Consider the following 22,271-nt stretch of genomic DNA (forward strand, 5'->3'; position numbering starts at 1 on the left):
ATAATTTACTAAAATTAAGTGAAAAAAATCGAGGAAGAAAGGACCAGATTTTATCTTACAAAATTCATTTGAAGGCTTTCCTCCATCCCTTGAAAAAAACTCTAAAACATCAAGACGTTCTCAAAGAAGTTTCGAATATTTTCCCATGAAGTTTTCCTTGCGGAAAATGGTGTTCTGATAGAAAACTTGAGAATCTTCACATAGATATCCAAAACCTCAATACCCAAATTAAATTTTTATATCATATATTATGGCCCAAATGATTTCAACTATAAATAATTGGCAACATATGGAAATATGACATATGTATATATCAGATTCTCAATTATAAACAATTAAATATATTAGCTGACTAATTAAAATCCGTGACAATTACGAACACATTAGCTTTTAACATTTCTTTCAAATGAGTGCACAAATTGAATTTCATGCTAAAGGACATGACACAACGCCATTTTTATGGAATTTAATTTAAATTAGCAATTGATCACCACAATCAACGACGATGTCGTCCTCATCGCCGTCATCATCATCAGCATCACCATAAACGTCAACATTATTGCAGAGCACATACTCTGACTGATATCAAATGGCCATATATATTTAAGCCAATCAAAGTTTATGCATCAATTAAACTTTGATATTGCGTGAAATTAATCTTCACGCAATGAAACGCATACACACGCACGCATATAGAGAGCTTCACACACGCACACGCTATTTTACACACACCATAACCACATTTACCAAATTACAACAACAAGGAGAAGCAACAACAACAACAAAGTGGGAGATTTTCATTTAATTTTTCACAAATGACAAATTTCCATTGGGAGGCTTTACAAAGGCCTTGAACCCACAGCCACAACAGCAGCCAGCACTAACACCACAATACTGCTGGTATTTAATTTATCAAAAAATAATCGAAAAGTATATCAATGACAACAAAAACAACAATAACTACTACGACTACAACAATAACATCAAAATAATCTGCATAATTAAGTGACTGCCACATCGATAAGGCTATTGTCACTTTTTGGTCCGAACTAAATTGATGGTCACTACCTTTCCATTTTGGGTGGTTCGATTGGTTGGTTTGGGCAGCCCTACCCAAACAAACAACCGCACACACACACATAGAAAAGCAAACAACTTATTAAATTTCTATTCACAGCATAATGTGCGAAAAATTAGTACTTATTTGCTCGTTGTCACGTCAATGTTTGATCTAGTCAAATTAGTTTTGAAAATTTTATAAATAAAAAAGGCGATTTAATAGCAACGACTACAACATTGAGTTCAGAGGTGTCATGTTGAACAAGTGGGAACATCGATAAGTTCAGCCGAGCCGATATTTGTATACCCCCCATAAATATCTATAGTGAGTGGATTGGTTTTATAGATGCTCTATCAAAATTGGGCCGATATTTCTTTTTTTGCAGGAAGATTTTTTACGCAATGAGCATCCAATATAAATGGGTGACGTAGGCGATGATAGATACCAAGGAACGACTCTGATCCAAAAACGGCATGAAGTTGATAGACTTCGCTGCAGCAAAAAACATGTTAGTTAGCAGCACCAGATTCAAGCATCTCGATATACACAACGCAAGCTGGCTTTCTACCAATCAAACTACAAGATGATGTCCGATTTGCCTAGAAGAATGTATGCCCAATGATTGGAACCTGAGCATCCTGTGTTCCGTGCACAAAAAAGGAGGCATGACGATATGTGCCAACTATAGAGGAATAAGTCTCCTTCCCATCGCATATAAAGTGCTATCCAGTGTGCTGTGTGAACGATTGAAGCCAATGGTCAATGACATCATCGGACCATACCAATGAGGCTTCAGACCTGGCAAATCCACCATTGACCAGACTTTCACTCTGCGCCAAATTCTAGAAAAGACCCACGAAAAACACATCGACACATACCACCTATTTGTCGACTATAAAGCCCTATCCGTTCAGAGGTGTTTAAAGCCATGTCTGCGTTCGGCATTCCTGCAAAATTAATACGGCTATGCAGGATAACTCTAAGTGGCACAATGTCATCAGTTAAAGTAGGAAAGGACCTATCGTAGCCATTCAATACCGATTCAGGCCAGGTGACAGTTTGTCGTGTGATCTTTTTAACATCCTACTGGAAAAGGTCATACGTGACGCAAAGGTGAACAGAAATGGCACTCTGTACACCAAACAACACATGTTACTCCCCTACGTCGATGACATCGATATAATGGGTCGAACATTGCGAGCGGTAACAGCCACCTTTGAACAAATTGAAAAGGATTCTGCCAAAGTGGGTCTGCCAGTAAACGGCGAGAAGACCAAGCTGATGGTATCAACGCGCAAGACGTCCAGTAGACTCGGACCAACTGTGGAACTTGAGAACTACAGCTTCGAGGTAGTTAAAGACTTTATATACCTTGGTACCGCCATAAATAAAACGAATGCCATCAGTTTTGAAATTCGGAGAAGGATTGTGATGGCCAACAGATGCTACTATGGTCTAAGTAAGCAGTTTAGAAACAAGGCCACCTCCCGCCAGACCAAACTCACACTTTACAAGACGCTGATACTACCCGTGCTATTATATGGATCAGAAGCATGGGTACTTGTGCAAGGAGATGAGGCAGCTCTTGGGGTATTTGAGAGAAAAATTCTCCGAAAGATCTACGGGCCGATCTGCGTCGACGGTGAATATCGGCGTCGAATGAACCACGAGCTTTGCAATTTATACGCGGACATCGACATAGTCAGTCGTATTGAGCTGCAGCGACTACGGTGGCTAGGCCAAGTTGTGCGGATGAATAAAAATGCCCCAGCTCAAAAGGCATATAAAAATGAGTCTACTGATGGTTCCCGTAGAAGGGGAAGGCCACGAATTAGATGGAAAGACCAAGTAGAAAACAACATCTTGAAACGTGGTCTTCCAAATTGGTGGACTTGCGCACAAGACCGACGCGCTTGGAAATCTTTTTTAAGCTCGGCTTATGGAACAACCGTTCTGTAACAAGTCAGCTAAGTAAGTAAGACGATATGTGGCAACTATAGAGGAATAAGAACTTATCGTAGGTCGGTCATCTTATACAGAAGACTTGCAAGTCATTTTATAAAGAAGACTTGGTGTTCTTACATAAGCCTAAAAGGTTCTCTAATAAAGAAGACTTTATAGTTTTCTTATACAGAAGACTTGAAGGACCTCTTATACAGAAGACTTAAAGGACCTCCTATACATAAGACTGACTTGATGGTCTTCTAATACAGAAAACTTTAAGGTCTTCTTATACTGATGACTTGAAGGTCTTCCGATACAGAAGGCTTGAAGGACCTCCTATACAATAGCATTGATGGTCTTCTAATACAGAAGACTTGAATGACTTTTTTATATATAAGACTTAAAAGCCTTCCTATACAGAAGACTGAAAGGTATTCTCATAGAAGAATACCTGCACGTGTCCTCATACAGTAGACCTGAAGGACGCTTTATAGAGGAAATGAAAGGTTTATTATAGAAGACGTGAATGTATTGAAGAAGACTTTAAGGTTTTCTCAATGAAGACTTTAGCCTTTTCAAGAATATTTGAGTATTCTCAAAGAATTAATGACAACATTTAAATTCACAAATATAGATTGGACTGCTCTTATATACGATTTCAATGTATTTTGGGGAAGACTTTAAAGACTTCTTATAGAAGACTGGATGCTCCTAACATGAAGTTTTTCTCGTAGGATAAAGGTTTCCGCAAGGGACAATTTCGATTTTTTAATGAAATACTTCAATGTCACAATCTACTGTGTCTTCTTCTCATAAAAAACTGTAGAGCTTCTTAGAAGTCTTGTCATAAAACAAACTAGGAAAACTTTGAAAAAATTTGGCTGACTTTTTATAAAGTAATTAAGAGGAGAATTAGAGAAGACTTAAATATAAGTTTACAGAAAGTTTTCCCATAAATTACTGCAAAGACATCTTATAGAGGACATTATGGTATTTTTATAGAAAAATTGAAGAAATTTGTGGCTTTAAGAAATATTGTATAAGACATAAACAGTTTCTGGGTAAATGTCTCAAAACACCTATTATAGAAACCTTTAAGATTTTCATATCGAATACAATGAAATGCAATTCTTTAATAGTAATAAAAACACTCTTATGTCTACGTTTTTTTTAATTTTCTTTATTCATTCTTTTGGTCTGAACATACAAAAAATGTTGATTACATTTACGTGCCACGTTATGATAACACGCAGCCTTTTATTGTTCTCTCTTCGAAACACCAACACCCAATCGTCTATTCAGCCAAGGTGTTGGCGTTCCTCAGTTCTTCTATCCACTCATTTTCGAGTCAAAGAATTTATTTTTAATAATAGTAATTTAATAATAATAGAAACTAAGCAATAAATATAATAAACAAATGCTATTGTTTTGAGGGTAGGATGGATGTACAACACAACAACAACAGCAGGAATACAATAAAGAAAATATTTCCATCGGCAACACTGCTCTGGATGTAATTGGTAAGCTCGTCATCATTAGAAAGTCACAATATAGCCAGTCATTCTATTGAGCAACCTTTTTACTACCTTCCGAATCATTGGATGTATTGGTGGTTTTACTGCTCTTCTTTTCTTTGGCAGCTTTATTGTTAGCCTTCTTCTTGCCAGGCGGGGCAGCTTTACGTTCAATATCATCATCTTCTTTGGGATAGATACGTCGGAAGAGGACAGCATCTGCACGACTTAAACTTGCTTCTATTGGGGGCTCACATTCATTCTTGAGGATGCGACCAAAATGATCATCCAGATTACACCATAAACGTTGATTCCAAGGCACACTCAGTTTATCCAACATGCGACCAGCAATGCCGGGTAATATCGGTTGCAAAGCAATGCCACACAGACGCAATGTGTCCATTGTCATTGCAACAATTGTCTCCAGCCGCAGGGCATTCTCATCAGAGGGTGGATACAAAAGGCTACGTTTAGCTGGTTCGGTAACAGTTTTTAATTTTAATTCCCAGGGACGTGAAGTTTCAAAGAAACTATTGGCAGCATGCAGGGCTGACATTACCGTATCTACGGCCATATAAAAATTCTTGTCCTCATAGTGTTGGGTACATTTGGCTGCCAGAAGGGTCGAAAAATATCCGATGAAAAGATAGGGACAGAGCCGATTGTCAGGAATAAATGACAAAATTTAAGTTCACATTATAGTAACCACCAGTCAGCAGCATTATTCGAAGTTGGAGCAGTATCATCATCATTAGGACACCACCACCACACAACCAGTATGGAAGCAATGTTGGACAATAGCAGAGAAGCCATTGTCATTACATTATTGTTTTTTATTTTATCCAACAATGTTACGAAGAAGTTAACGTAGAAGTAGGGTAGGGGAAGCGATCAGTCAAAAAAAAAAGAAATAGAAAATATTGTTATTGTTATTATTTTTATTAAAGAACATCTTTAGTGTTTTATCTTATGGCTAGAATTCTTTTTAATTTTTATTACATTTTATGAGCTGTCAAGTCGTAATGTGCGGAATATTGCAAGCATGCAGAAGGAGGAGTGATAAGTTTGGGAAATGTTATTTTTAAAAATTGTAAAAAGCTAAGAAAAAACTGATCTAAGACCTTTTAGACTTCTAGAATAGGACCTTCTTCTGGAAAAAAGACCTTGTAGTTAAATCTTCTATAAGGTGACCTTTAAGATTTCTATGAGAAGACCTTCAAACCGTCTATGAGAAGACCTTCAAACTTACTATTAGAAGACCTTCATGTCTTGTATCTGAAGACCTCCAAATCTTCTATGAGAAGACCTTCAAGACTCCCATAAGAAACCCCTTACTTCAAGTCTTCTATAAGACCTTCAACTCTTCTATAAGATGACCTTCAAGTCTCCTCTAAAGAGACTTTAATGTCTTCTATAAGAAAACCTTCAAGTCTTCTTTAAGAAAACCTTCAAGTCTTCTTTAAGAAGACCTTCAAGTCTTCTAGTAGAAGACCTTCATGTCTTCTATAAGAAGACTTTCAAGTCTTCTATAAGGAGACCTTCAAGTCTTCTATAAGGAGACCTTCAAGTCTTCTATAAGGAGCTCTTCAAGTCTTCCCGGTGAAGACCTTTAAGACTTCAGTAAGAAGACCTTTAAGACTTCAGTAAGAAGACCTTCAAGACTTCTACAAATGAAGAGATTCAAGTCTTCCAAGGGAAGAACTTCAAGTCCTGCAATCTTCAAGTCTTCTAGGAGAAGACCTTAGACTTTTATATAAGAAGACCTTCGAGCTTTCTATAAGACCTTCCAGACTTCTTAAAGAAAACCCTCATGGTTCATTTTAAAAGGCCTTCCAGACTTCTCAGATGAAGATATTCAATTCTTCTAAAAGAAGTCTCTCAAGCCTTCTAGAAGAATACCCTCCAGTCTTGTAGAAGAAGACAGTTAAGTCTTCCAAGAGAAGACCTTCAAATCTTCTTCAAGAAGATCTTCAAGTCTTCTATAAGAAGACCTTCAAATCTTCTTCAAGAAGACCTTCAAGTCTTCTATAAGAAGACCTTCAAGTCTTCTATAAAAGACCTTCAAGTCTTCTATAAGAAGACCTTCAAGTCTTCTATAAGAAGACCTTCAAGTCTTCTATAAGAAGACCTTCAAGTCTTCTATAAGAAGACCTTCAAGTCTTCTATAAGAAGACCTTCAAGTATTCTATAAAAAGACCTTCAAGTCTTCTGATGAGAAGACCTTCAAGTCTTCTGATGAGAAGACCTTCAAGTCTTCTGATGAGAAGACCTTCAAGTCTTCTGATTAGAAGACCTTCAAGTCTTCTGATGAGAAGAGCTGCAAGTCCTCCATAAAAAGACCCTTACTTCAAGTCTTCTATGAGACCTTCAAATCTTCTATAAGATGACCTTCAAATCTCCTCCATAAAGACTTTCATGTCTTCTTTAGGAAGACCTTAAAGTCTTCTAGAAAAAAACTTCAAGTCTTCTATATAAGAGGATCTCCAAGTCTTCTCTATAAGAAGAAGGCATTTTCAAGAGAAGACCTTCAAGCATTCTATAAGAAGACCTTCAAGTCTTTTATAAGAAGACCGTCAAGTCTTCTATAAGAAGACCTTCAAGTCTTCTATAAGAAGACCTTCAAGTCTTCTATAAGAAGACCTTCAACTCTTCTATAAGAAGACCTTCAAGTCTTCTATAAGAAGACCTTCAAGTCCTCTATAAGAAGACCTTCAAGTCTTCTATAAGAAGACCTTCAAGTCTTCTATAAGAAGACCTTCAAGTCTTCTATAAGAAGACCTTCAAGTCTTCTATAAGAAGACCTTCAAGTCTTCTAAAAGAAGACCTTCAAGTCTTCCATGGAAAGACCTTAAAGTCTTCTATCCGAGGTTGTTTATATGAGGACCTTGAAGTATTCTATTATAAATCCGATAAAAATCTTCGCCTTCCTACCAAACTTATCATTCCCCACCCCCCAAAAACGACATTTCCCAGCATGCTTAAAGAACAGGCGAATATGCATTTAATGGACATTATTGTAATTGGTTTGATGTTGAAAACGATGGTGGCAAAAACAAATGCAACAGCAGCTGCAACAACAACAACAGCATCAGCAATAAACTATTAACCAGCAATGCTGGCTGGCAGAGTTGGCTAAATGAATATTTGCAGCAATGGCTGGGAAGGATAGATGAGTGGTAGTGTATAGATGAGATGGATGGATGCACGAATGAATGAATTACTGAATTGTTGGTTAGCTGGTTAGTTGATTGTGTGGTTGGTTGGTTGGATGGTGATGTGTGGCTCGTGTGGATGATGGAAGCCAAGCTTACGACGAGATGGTGTCGCTCGTTGGCTGGCTGGCTGGTATCGGTATGCGTGCGTTAGTAAAATGCAAGTATAAATGATTGAATTAATGCCGGTGGAACTATAGCTGGTTAGCTGGAGTTTAAAGTGCATGCAAAGCAATTTAATGTCCTTTAACAAAGATGGTGTGCGATAAAGTGTGTGTGAGTAAGAGTGTAGGTGTGTGCGGTATGCGATGTGTTTGGTATAATTGGTGATGGTGTTGTGATGGTAAACCAGGTTACTAACTACACATTGGCTACGTAACATTAAATGCTCGACTAGTAGTAGAATATGCGGCAACAACAACAGAGAATATTGGTTAAGCAGCTTAAATGCAGTAGCTCATGACCACAGCAGCATAGCAAGGCGTTTTAACACCAATGCTTGCTTCTGTGCGTTTGTGTGTGTGTTTCTTTTTTATTTATTTAAGTTGCTTTCTTTTTGTTTTGCTTTTTTGTATTCTTTGAATAACAATAAAATCTGATTACCGTCAACAAGCACTCAAGAGTAGTGGTGGTTGGTCGCTTTTATTATAACAATAGTAGTAATAAAAAAACTAAAAGTGAAACGAATAAATTAAAATGTATTAAATATTGTAATATGCTATCAACAGATGCTATATTGTTCGTAGTAAATGTGATTTATACAGGTCGGGAGATACATTCAAAGAACAATAAACTATTTTAGCTATAATTGACAACTTTTAATTGGTTGTTGTATGTTTTTAGAGCATACTTTTAGGCGTTTGTCGTTTCTTTAAATCTCTTTTCTTTGTTTTTGGAAAGGGTTGCCATTCGAGAAAATGGAAAACTCCAATGGGAACATATCCGAGCATATTAGATGCATATTTTCAAAAAGAACTTTTATAGTATTTTTCTCTAAGATGGGCTAATCTTTGTAAATAATATTGTAAATATTTGTTATATAATCTATTACATAACGTAGTATTGGTACGTTATGACTGGTACGAAAACTCTTTATAAAATTCACTATACCAGAAACCATCGGTACAGGGTTAAGGGACAGAGTTAGAATTTTCAAATTTAGTATGAAGATCATTTTTTTATACCCTCAGCCTTTAGGTTAATGAGGGTATATAAAGTTAATTACGGTGTAATTTGCCTGATCGAAATATTGGTTTTAGACCCCATGTTTCTTTGGACCAAATCCGTTTCAGAAAATTTGGAGTCGATTTAACCATATCCGTCCGTCTGTCTGGCTGACTGGCTGGTGCGCACTACAACTCTTGAAGGCAGCAGCCGATTTCATTCAAACTTTGCACATCTTAATATTTCGTCCAAACTTAGTTTAAGTTCAAAGATGGGGAATATCGGTCCACACTTTCTGGTACCTCCCCCACAAAATGGTCAAAATTGTACTAAAAATTTGTTTTATAATAACATGCAAACGGACTATCCGATAGTAACGAAACTTTGTACAGCATATTATCTTTACCAAGCCTAGATCAAGTTTGAAGATGGCACCCACTGGACCACTCAAAACGGTTTGTGGTACCTGCCCCACAGATGGTCAACATTTTCAATATTTATTATACCAATATCAAACTAATCGAATTTCCGTTTCGAACCAAACTTTGCACAACGTATTACCTTTACCAAGCCTAGATCAAGTTTGAAGATGGGGCCCATTGGTCCACTCTTTCCGGTATCTTCCCCCACAAATTGTCAAAATTGTGTTAAAAAAAAAATTATTATAAAGTTTGAAGATGAGACCCATTGCTTCACTCCTTCTGGTACCTGCCCCACAAGTGGTAAAAATTTTCAATATTTGTAAATCCAATATTAGGAAAATGAAATGTCCGATATGAACCAAACATTGCACAAGCCATTATTTTTACGAAGTCTATATTAAGTCTAAAGATGGGACCAGTAGTCTACTCCTTCCTGTACCTCCCTCACAAATGGTCAATATTTTATAAAATTTAATTCGAAACCTCTTTGATAAAAAAAATATTTCTTATATAATAATAAAGTCTGTGTCTAATTCCGAAGACTTCCGCAAACCATAGGCTGGGGTTATATATCTGTCGGCAACACCGACTGACACTTTTTTACTTGTTCTTTTTAGAGTTGAAGTAAGACGGCAGTTTCGAAACAACGTATTAAAAATTTCCGTGAAATTTGATTTGATATAAAACTCTTACAGAATTAAGTCGCTGTTTGAGTGTAGTGTGTTAAATGGTACTAAGGGTTTCTATAGACCAATAAAGGTGAATGATTGTAGGTTAATTCTTTTAAAGTGTAGGGTTGATATATGGAGGAGATTTTTTGTTATTTAGTACAAATGTTTGAGTTTATGGTGCGGATGTTTGAAACAAAATAGTGGTAAAAGAAATGTTTACTAAGTCTTACGAAAAGTACAAAAATATACTAAATGAGCTACAATCGAATTTGAATTAACGAATAGGTCCTAAACATAAACATAGTGTCGAATGACTTATTTGACACTTTTGGGAGATCGTTTGCATTACATTTGTTTGTCCATTACACTCAACCAAATAACAGAGGCTTATGTTAGAATTTGTATAATAATGCTTTTCTAGATTCAGTGTACACTCTTTGGGTATATTTAAAATATTCAGAAGTTGCAAATGGTGGCTTCAAGGTAGCAGCGGATTGCGATGAAATCAACTACATATTTAGCATTAGTTCATATTTAGCATTAGGTATTTATTTAGCATTAGGTAGAAAAACGTGGAAATTTTCATCATGTTCATTAGAAAGGAATAGATTGGGATGCCACTATTATATATCAGCTCCGGAAAAGTTGATGTTGAGCTCAGTCCGCAACCCCAAATATTGTCGAAAATTAGATGATTATTATTATTTGGGCCATTCGTAAATCCTGAGCTATTAGTGAAAACTGGGATAAAAGGGTTATTTTTAAAGAAAATTTGCTCAAGGACCTTCAGTGCAATAAATAAGGATTTACCAAAGAATCATCAGTTATATTAGAATAGATTTAAAGAAATCAAAGCTATAAGTATCAATTTTTAATATTATATTTCAAGGACGTGTTTCCATAAGACCAGCTAGTTTTTATACATTTTCATAAATGTATAATGAAACGAAATTACTTCCAAAAGGTAATAATTCCTTTAAAACAACTCCGCTGAAGATCTTCCTTATTTTTTTTTAACTTGGTTTGTGATCAAAAATAGGCGGTTTTCCAAAAAAAAAATTTAAACGTCCGCCATTTTATTAATTTTTGAGCGAAGGCATAACAAGGAGACAGGACTTATTGTATAGCCTTTCAATAACAGATTTATTGAACCAATTTTATTGAACTTCGAACTTCGCTTAAATGAAACATATATCAACTATCCGAACTTCATCACTGGTCTTGGCCACTTTCAATTAAGTGAATTGCCTGTATTTAACTTTGTACATATTAATATTTACAATCAGCCTAGATCAAGTCCGACGATGGAACTTATCGGTTGAATCCTAATGGTACCTCATCCTCAAAGTGTCAAAATTCTGAAAATTCGTCCTTCTGATATCTCCCACACAAAGGGTCAATATTTTTAAAACTTGTAAATGTGGTTATATTTCTCGACAACAACAACTGAAATATTTTTATACATGTTTCAAAATGTGTTTCCAAAGGTTAGCGCATTTATAAGCCTGGATTTTTTAAGAAATACATTTTCCGACCACCTCCAACTCACAACACATCCATAGGTTGGTAAAAATCTAGCCGCAATTAAAATATATTTTTTGAATTAGCTTGCATGTAAAGGTCTCGTCTTATTTTTGGTATTTTGATGCGGCTAAGGATATTCCCCGCAGAATTCCGAACGATTTATGTATTTTGAAGGCACTAATCTCATTTTCTAATCGATGTGTACTTTCACATTTGAAGTTCTGAGAGGATAGCAGATCTCCTTTTATGTAGACCATTTTCAAAACAAGTATTGAATGTATTCAAATTTCTCTTCGCAGAAAAGTTTCGTCTTGTTTTGACATAGTGGTCTGTAAAAGGATACCGAAATAATTTTTTTTATTTTGAATGCACCAGCCTTAATTTCCAACCGCTGCACTTTGGTCCAGGAACCCAATTTTTTGGCAAAAATTCAATTTCAGGTAGATCTGATAAAACGTTATATATATATATTTCACATCTGGAGACTTTATGCTTTATACCATTTAACATTTTATAACATTGTGGGTCACGGTTTACAAATGACAATATTTCCGGTCCAACCTTTGAATTTATATATTTTTCTTCCAGAATCGTGGGCGGCGTACCGAAACCCATATATGTGATATTTATTTATTTGATAAACCCACTGCTCTAAATATTATCAAAAATATGATATCTGGCCCATCTGAGGTCGTACGCTATATGTAGGTCTATATTCTGACAGTATCTTCGGCATCGGGGCATATTCGGCAATCGCGTTTTCCATATAAAGCTCTCACCGTACATCACTAGTTTCGATACATAGGTATCGAATATCGAAATAAGTAACTTTCGCAACGCTAATAAGCTTATTTAGATTCACGGTTTTTTGGTATTTTTACAGATGTTTTTGTAATATTTAAATTCCACTTCGTAAGACGAAGCGTGCTTGTATTGAAGAAAATGCGATAGAATATAGCTACTTCTTATAGTGTGTGTCTGTGACCTGGAGACGTCAACGTCCGCTGCTAGAAAATATAGTCGTAAAAGTCAAACTTTTGAGTCGCATATTAAAACAAAATTGAACCTTTAGAGGATCTGAATTTCATCATCATAAATACCAGTCTATGACTATGGTGCCGAATGTACCTCATCAAATGCCGATGCTACCCCGGGTAGGGGGCACTTTCGGCGAATTTGACTTTTTTTTACAAAACTGTAAAAATGTTTACCAAATACTAATTTATTATACGTTTATTGGTACTAGTTTTTATAATTAAGTATCAGAGGACAATATTCAGCCATAAAGTTTTTATATCTGTTGAATAAGTACTGAAATATAGAGCTCTAAACAAAAAGTGCCGAAGGTGTCTCAGTCTCCCCTACACCAATTGAGCTTCTAATTTAATTTTTGGGTTCTAATCTTCGGAAAACGTTATCGAAGTTTAAAATTTACGAATTTTTAATATTTAAGAAAAATATCCCTCATGATATTCTATTTTTATGCACAAATTTTATTAATACATAATTTAAATATTATCAATAAATTTCCTAATTTCAGAAATTATTCTAAGCGCTAATAAAAGGAAATGGGAAACAAAAGCTCCCTGGGGGTGTTAAAAAGCAGCACCAATATATATTGTTAAAGTGTCCAATAGTTAAACAGTAGCAGCAACCACTACTAACTTCAACCTTGATAAATGCGGCAATCTTGTATTCATGCAATCTATTTTTATGCTGGGGCAAAACTAATAACCAGCCAATTCGCGATAGTGACTACGACACCACTCACCTTGGTGGCCTTACTCACAGCTCAAAGCCTTAAAGCTAGGTAGAGTGACGGGTACCACCGACGCCGCCAATAACAACAGAAATTACTTTATCTCTCAAGTAATATGATTGCTAATCAAATTTTAATGAATGATAAGAGTGCAAGTGCACAACAACAAGAAAAATAAAACAACAAAAAATGGAAGGAAAAAACCTAGAGGAAGGAAGGTTAAGCAAGTTTCCTCGATAGCATAAGGAAAATAAGAATCAAAAGCGAATAAGGATGCCAAGTGCAATTGGTGATGTTTAGCCAAGATGCTGTTCACGATGTTGATGGTGATTGTGGGAATGAGAATGACGTTAGTTCTTCGTTAGTGGTGGTGGTAGTGGTGATGGTAATAATAACATTTAAAAAAACAAAACCTCTTGCAACGATTTTTCATCTACTCAAGAAGTCGTCGTCACCGCCACCGCCGCCAACACGACCACTAACGAATGAATGAATGGCTTAAAGGATCTACACAACACTACGCATTCTGTGCAAGGTAAAAATCAGCCAAATGCAATAAAACTACCACCACACTTAATACAATACATAAGCTTACAACAACTACAAGACCAACAGCAACAACAACAGCGGAGGCGAATTGAATATCCTCCTTCACCTGCCGCTGCTACTGCAGCTTGGCAAAGATTTAAGACGACTTACCTTTAAGTTGCTCCAGAGATTTTAACAAATGTTGTGCTGCTTCCGTTGTCATGATATCGCGTAGCTGGGCTGTATGCAAACGCGGATAGATTTGTCGTGGATTCAAGGATTTGGCACAAACCCGTGATAACAGATTGCCCATGGTGTCGGCAAGTTCAGCATTTAATATTCGCATTGCCTTAACGCTGCTATAATCTGTGGAGAAAAAAAGAAGAAGAGGAAGACGGGGAAGATGAAAAGAAGTGCCGTTAGCAAGTTATTAATGAAAATGTTGGGTTCGTTGGAGGATATTAATGGAACAGAAATGTAGGTATATATATTTATAAATTGTAAAAATGATAATTTGTGTGTCAGTAACATAAATTGTTAAATATATTTTTTTTAGGAAAGAGAATTTAAAATTCAATAAACGACAACATTTTAATTATGTCATATATTTCAGAACCATACTGGTATTCCGCAGTTACGAAGTCTACAAAATTACTGCCTGATGCCAAGGTGGAACATTTTTTATCTATACTTAACGATTTATCAATGGAATTTAGGTGAGGGCCATTCGTAGTCCAAATATGTCAGATAGGGCTGAGTTTTTTGGAAATTGATATTATAACGGAACTACAAGTACTAAAAAGTACTAAATTTGGTGTCATTAGTATTTGGCAAATCGGTAGAGCTAGAATTCTTAAATTTGAAATGTGTAGAATAGATGTAGATGTAGGATACGGGATTTTTTTGGAAATTCCAACTACAAGTATCCGAAAAGTACTAAAATGTACTAAATTTGGTAAAATTTCGTAGCATGTGAATGGATAGAGCCAAAAACATGAAATTTGGAATGCGAATTAAGGTTGGGAATTAGGGTCGATATAAAGAGGTGGTTTAGAAAGCGTGTACTCGTGTATACGAATAGTACTAAACTGTACTAAATTTGGCACAATGTGAATTTGGATAAATGGATTGAGCAGAAATCGTAAAATTTTAAATTAATACTACCGTCAGAGTGTAATGTGGGTATTTTTGGATATTTGTACTTATGAGTACGAAAAGTACTAAATGGTACAGTTTCGATTTGGGTGAGCCGATAAAGCTAGAACGCTGAAATTTAGATATAACATTACTACTACATTGAAGAATTGAGGTATATTGGTAGTTTGAGAAATTGTACTTATGTGTACTAAATTTTGTACAACATTTGAATTCTGACATTTGGAATTGGGATCACTGTTGGGATGTAGGATTTGGGTACGTAGGAAGTCTTGGAAATTTCTATTAATGTGTACTAAATAGTACTAAATTTAGTACAATTTAGATTTAGGTGAACCGATAGAGCTGGAATCCTGAAATTTGGAAATACGTTTATTATTGGAGTGTAGGATTGTAGGTATGAGTGCAGTTTTGGAAATTTGTACTTATTAGTAATAAATGGTACTAAATTTGATACCATTTTGATTTAGAGCTGGAATAGAAATATTGCTGTTGGTAGTACGAAACATTGAGGTATGTAGGTGGTTTTGAGAATTCATACTAAGAATATATGTACTAAATTTGGATTTAGTATAAACCGATGGGTCTAAAGTCCTGAAATTAGGAAATAATATTAAATTGGGGAAAAAGAAATCCATTATTTTTTCGACAGATGGGTATACGGAAAATTTTCTCGTAAAGTATCGATCAAACTATTTCAGATTTATGTTCGTTGGAAGGGTGACACATCGCAGTAAAAAAAATATTTTAATGTTTTTTGTTTGGTGTATTCAGTTGTGAGTTACAGGGTGTTAAGAATAGAAGTGAACAAAGAGAAAATTCGGTACATTTTACAGTTTTTCTTTGACAACGGCGAAAATGCAAGCCAACAAATTTGTGAATGGTGTTTATGGTTCCGATATTGTAACAACCAATTATGTGCAATTTTAGTTTCGTAGATTCCGCTCAGGGATTTTTTATGTTAAAGATGTACCTCGCACAGGTAGGCCGATCGTCGAAAATGTCGATAAAATTGGGGAGATTATTGAAGTTGATCGGCATGTTAGCAAACGTAACATCGCCCAGGAGCTAAAAATCGACCATAAAACTGTTTTAAACCATTTACATTTAACCAGAAAGAGAGGTGTCGTCTTCAAAGAGGAGAGGTGTCATCTTCCACCAGGAAAAAGCTAAGCCACACACATATACAGTGACTTGGTTGGGAAGTTTTAATGCATCCGCCATACAGTTCCGACTTCTTGCATTGCACAATTTCTTTACTGATCAAAAATTTGTATCTAAGGAGGATTGTGAAAATCGAATACTAGAGTTTTTTTGCAAAGTTACCTTTAAAATGGCAACAAATCATACAACCATCATCGGACTTCATCTAAGATTATTAAAGATAATATGTTGAGCATTTTTTTTTTAATCGGATATTATAAAATTAATTTTTAGCACAATTTTGAGGAACCAGTACGAGTGGACCGATATTCCCCATCTTCGAACTTGAACTAAGTTTGGAAGAAATATTACTATGTGAAAAGTTTGGGTGAAATCGATTGCTCCCTTCATTGTCTGAAACGGATTTGATCCAAAGAAATTTGGGGTCTAAAACCAATATATCGATCAGGAACATTTTTGCCGTATTAAAGTGTATATACCCTCAATAGCCATTAGCTTTTGGGTATAAATATTACAATGTGCACTTTTCGAAAGTTATCCATGCAGACAGACATTCCTAAATCTGATCTAAATTATCAGTAATTAATTAGGGGATAAAACCGATATTTCGATGAGACATTCGTATCGAAGTGCATTAGACATAAGACTGCGAGCAATAAAATGATAAAAATCTCGCAATCACAGTTCCTAAAACTAAAGTCTTTTCGTGTCTTCGTGACACCAATCTTTGGAAAATTCAAGGTTTTAAGGCAAGTCAGTGAGATGGGGAATAATAACCAAGCACTTTGATCCAGAATAATTGAAACATTGTTACGTGTTAAGCAAAGCCAAAGATTGTCCGTTTCTCGTCGATATTTGGAATTCGGCATTCCACAACATTCATGTCGGGTAATTTTGCGTAAGGCTTAAAATGTTCAGTTATCACAAGAACTCATGCCGGCCGCCCCATCTTCAACAACGACGTGTATCTATTAATTGAGTCCTTACAAATTTCGGAATTCTCATTATCATTGGTCAAGATAATGAGGCTAATTTCATTACTAACGACGTTGCTTCCTCTTTATTGTTTGTTGAAATCACAATAGAGCTCACGATAAATAGAACTTTGCAATTTAACACATACCTTGCCAGTACACCTGGTATGTTTAGGCTCGTTTTTCAACCAATTTTAGCTCTCATTGTGTAGAAAATCTCTCTACCAAAAATTATAAATATAGACCCAAGTTTCGGGGCAGACTTCATATAACCATTATCGGCATTTGATATTTTGGTCCAATATCGGATCTTGATCAAGTATAGCCCATAATTTTCGTTATTTTGAAAATTTAGGGCATGCTTTCCAACTAAGCTGGTTTTAATCTGATATTTTGAGTTCTCATTGGGTGTCAAATTTGCGTACCGAAAATAAAACTATCATAAATTTCTGGGTATAGCCTCATTGAAAAATAAGGGCTCTTTCAAAGGTATCACATGACAAATTGGCTGTAATTTGACAATACGGGACCTTGATGGGTCAACAACTTTATCACATAGCATTTTCATTATTAGTCCATGTTAATATAAAGCCCCAATGCAAAGGCTAAGCGTCATTTTTGGTTTGTTCAAAGCCCCGGCCTTATTTTCCAAACTAAGTGTCTGTAGTTTGGTATTTCGTTTTCTTCTGGTAGCAATTTGCCATGACCTGGCTCCTATATAGAAGTCCCGATAAATGTTAGGAATTTCAGTTCAAGTTCATCTATGTGGAGGATTAGTTAAGTATGACTACATCTACATAACTATGTAGCCCATACAAAGAGACATATCAAATCAATTAAAGAAAATATTTTATTTTTTAAAGACATTTAAAGAAGCTGCACGTTGGGTGCCAATAAAGCTGACCTCACGTTGGGCGTTAATAAAGCACCTCGTGAGCGAAGCTTGTGTGGCTTCAACCGAAACAACACGATTTAAAATAATGTTTTCACTCCTTGTTTAGGAACTACTTCCAGCTTAAGATCTAAGTCCATCAACTTGGGCAAGCGTGGGTAATTATCTAAAGAGTTCAGTGTTCGCTAAACGAATCAGAGTCGGAGGGTCCAGACTCGGAGTGTAGCGAATTTATTGACATTAGATTGAGCTTAGGTACTACTTATAGAGGCGAGCTTCTAATCTAGTATGAGTTGTGTAAAAATGTAGTAATATCAGTGATGTAGTTTTTGGTACTATTTACAAAATATTTACACAAAAATGTATGTTCCAGTACTTTTTTAATAGTAAAGCTAGTAAAAGGGAAACATTTCAAAATTGCTCTCAGAGTACAAAATAATTTGAAAAGTTCGGTAACGCAAATCTAGTAAATATGCCAAAATTAGATGGCAATACTTCATAATCAACATAACAGCCAAATTTCTCGAGTAGAAACTTTACAAAGAGAACTTTAAATTTGATTCAATGTTTTACCAGTTTTGTGGGTTCAGGAACGGTTTTCGAGTAAAACTGATACAAAACTAGTAAAATTAGTAGATTCTTGTTGGTTCTGGAACGGAACTATAGTTAACCGTTAATTTCAAATATTTAAAACAGAGTTGCATTTTAGTATTTAAATGATTAATAAAACGAATGTGTTTATACTATAGTAAATAAAATTTGAATAAAAATAGAGTTGATACGCTTCACATTTATATTTTTAAAGCTACATTAATTGACTAAAGGCACATGCAAATTTTAAGAAATCTAAATTGTGATTGGCTCATTGTAGAATAAAATATGATGCTGAATATGGGGATTGAACTGCTTAAACACAGGCTCAGCATCAAATGGATGATGCTAATTTTTTATTCGCATAAACTTATTTGGACCCCTTTACTCCATTTTATATACTAATGCAAATTTTTACATTTTTGCAGATATTAAATTTTAACTACTACCAACTAGTCACACACACCCTCACACTAAATTCTCCCAATGCAAAAAAATTGCTAATGAAATCGAAAACTAGACGACGACGCCGTTTTCAATTTATCATCGAAATTTGCTAAACTCATCAGAAAACGCCAACATTCAATCAATTCACTTAGCAGCTAAGTGCTGGCATATTAGAGGCATTGAAAATGGTGTTGTTGTTTTCGTTCTTGTTGTTGTTGTCAGGCACCCACTCATCAAATTGTGTGTTGTTTACCTGCTGCTGTTGGAGGAATTCTATGCCTCTCAGCAGTTTTTATGAAAACCCCAAAAAAATGGGAAGGGGAGTGCAAGGAGGAGAGAGGACGGACTTAGAATAGATTTTAGCTTATCGGACCAAATCAATTTGGGGGGTGTAAATGTGTGTGTGTGTGCCACACACATAAATGAAAAATTTTCGGTATATGGAAAGTGAGCATATCTTTTCAATTTAATCAATTATTTTTCATGATTGTGCTGCTGATGTTGTATGTAAAAAATTCATGGATGTTGATGTTCATGTAATTTTTGCAGAGAATGGGGTAAAATTGTTCAATTTTTCTATATGGATTTTCAAGTTTGAATATGGGGAAAGTATTTTCTATACAATTGTATTTTTTCTATTAATTAAATTTACAAAGCTATCTCGGGGAAGAGTGATTGAAATAAACGTACCCAAAGAGTTGTTATTGAAATGGATTTTACATGACAAATAAAATGTTAATTTTTCAATTCGAAAGTTCAAATTTGTATAAATGTCTCAACAAAATATTTCTCAAATTTTAATAAAATTTTTTCAATATTTCTGAAAAATGGTGAATATGTCTGAGTAACCGTCGAAAGTTGTTATTACTTCTATGCTGGTATTATTAAAGTGCTATCCATCGTACTGTGTGAACGACTGAAGCCAATGGTGAATGGCATTATTGGACCATACCAATGTAGCCTCAAACCTTGCAAATCCACCATTGACCACATTTTCACTCTGCGCCAAATCCTAGAAAAGCCCCACGAAAAACACATTCCACCTATTCGTCGACTATAAAGCCGCATTCGACAGCCCTATCCGTTCAGAGGTGCATAAAGCTGCGTTTGGCATTCCTGCAAAATTGATTCGGCTATGCAGGATAACTTTAACAGGCACAAGATCAGCAGATAAAGTCGGAAAAGACCTATCGGAGCCCTTTAATACCGAACATCCTGCTGGAAAAGGTGAACAGAAATGGCACTCTGTACACCAAACAACACATGTTACTCGCCTACATCGATGACATCGACATAATGGGTCGAACATTGAGAGCGGTAGCAGCCACTTTTTAACAAATTGAGAAGGAGTCTGCCAAAGTGGGTCTGGCAGTAAACGGCGAGAAGACCAAGCTGATGGTATCAACGCGCAAGACGTCCAGTAGACTCCGACCATCTGTGGAACTTGAGAATTACAGCTTTGAGGTAGTCAAAGATTTTTTATACCATAAATAAAACGAATGACATAAGTTTTGAAATTCGGAGAAGAATAGTGATGGCCAAATGATGCTACTATGGTCTGAGCAAACAACTCAAAAGCAAGGCCACCTCCCGCCAGACCAAACTCACACTCTACAAGACGCTGATACTGCCCGTGCTGTTATATGGATCTGAAGCATGGGTACTTACGCAAGCAGATGAGGCAGCTCTTGGAGTGTTTGAGAGAAAAATTCTCCGAAAAATCTAAGGGCCGATCTGCGTTGACGTTGAATATCGCCATGAATGAACCATGAGTTGTACCAGCTATTCTCGGACATCGACATTGTTAGACGTTTTAAGCTGCAACGACTATGTTGGCTAGGTCATGTTGTGAGAATGGATGAAGATGCCCCAGCCCACAGGCATATAAAAGCGAACCAGCTGATGGTTCTCGCAGAAGGGGAAGGCCACGAATACGACGGAAAGTCGAAGACAAAATTGCCGAAAATGGTCTTTCAAATTGGAAAAACTGTGCAAAAGAGCGACGCGCCTGGAAAACTTTTCTAAGCTCGGCTTATGGAACGGAAGTTCTGTCCGCAAACCAGAGACTGAGGGTATATATCTGTCGGTAACACCAACCGATACTTTTCTTACATGTTTAGCAACACATAGCCTTCGACGACGACCGCTTCTAAAACGAATTTCTTGTTCAAAGGTATAATACAGTCCCTCTCTCTATTGAACAAAACCAAAAAAAATAAATCCAAAAAAAGAAAAAATTCAAATCGAATCTTTAAAACTCTTACAACTCTTCAACCGCAAAACAATTTCTTTGTAATGGAAAAATGTCTGCGCAAAGATAAAAAACAAAAACAACTATAAAAATCATTACGCTTGAAATCATTCCCTCAAACAAAACAACACAAAAGGATATCTCAAAGAACAGCCCCGCCGGCCCCTTTTTATGCTCTTTGGCATTTCCATTGAAGTGAGAAGCAATTCGAATGAGCTAAAACAAAGTAAGACTATTTTTCAAATCATCACCTTTGTTGTGAGATTTGAATACATTGGTAAAAGATGAGGCGGTCGGTAACGAGTGACACAAGGAAAGGGGCAGAGGACTCAACGGAACTTTTCAAATCAATGCCTATATTTCCATTATCCATTATCCATTCCATTATCATGCAAACACACACACATATATGCAGAGAGCGTATATATATATGTGTGTGTATGTTCTTGTACAAAATCATTACCGAGAAGAGTATTTTTCAAATTGTAAAACCTAGAAACCTTGAGCATTGAAAGAAAGAAATGTTTAGAAGTTCGAAGCAGAACACAAAGAGAAAAAACAAATCTGTTTACATTTCACAGATCATAAAACTAAACAAACTACACATCGTTAAATGTTTTGAAAGCCTGTTGATTACGGGTAATAAATTTTAATTTTACTGTCAAACGATGGAACAGTGAATTGTTTTTATTTTTTTACGATATGACAATATTATGGTTATGGTTGGGAGATAGCAGTGTAAAATTCAAGGGGGACGCAATGAATAGGAATACTTTAAAGTATTTAAATTGTAGATTTATGGTTAATTGTAGCACATATAATATATAATTAGAGTTGGACAAACTTGTTCTGAAGAGGTTCGATATTTTCCGGTGCGCTGCGCAAAAAGAATTAGGTCGTTAAATTAGTTCTATAGTTTTTTAGATTTCCCAAAGAACTTATGTAGTACCGATCATTTTTTGCGGAATAGTTCGTTCCAGAACGACCCAGCCTTGTAGG

The 22,271-nt window shown here is 35.8% G+C and overlaps 1 protein-coding gene across 1 annotated transcript in view; it reads right to left on the reverse strand.

Annotated features, from left to right (window-relative positions):
* Nucleotides 1-4,567: 4,567 nt before the first annotated feature.
* Nucleotides 4,568-22,271, reverse strand: part of LOC133337902 (methionine--tRNA ligase, mitochondrial-like) — a 44,639-nt gene continuing 26,935 nt past the window's right edge. The window contains exons 5-6 of the mRNA XM_061546105.1: nucleotides 13,970-14,164; nucleotides 4,568-5,130 (exon numbers count right to left, since the gene is read on the reverse strand). Of these exons, the coding sequence (XP_061402089.1) occupies nucleotides 4,568-5,130; nucleotides 13,970-14,164 (758 nt within the window). The remainder of the gene's footprint in view (nucleotides 5,131-13,969; nucleotides 14,165-22,271) is intronic.

This window comes from Musca vetustissima, unplaced genomic scaffold, assembly GCF_032173495.1.
Source record: "Musca vetustissima isolate MV318-11 ecotype Yass unplaced genomic scaffold, APGP_CSIRO_Mvet_v1 utg32899, whole genome shotgun sequence".
Taxonomy (NCBI): domain Eukaryota; kingdom Metazoa; phylum Arthropoda; class Insecta; order Diptera; family Muscidae; genus Musca; species Musca vetustissima.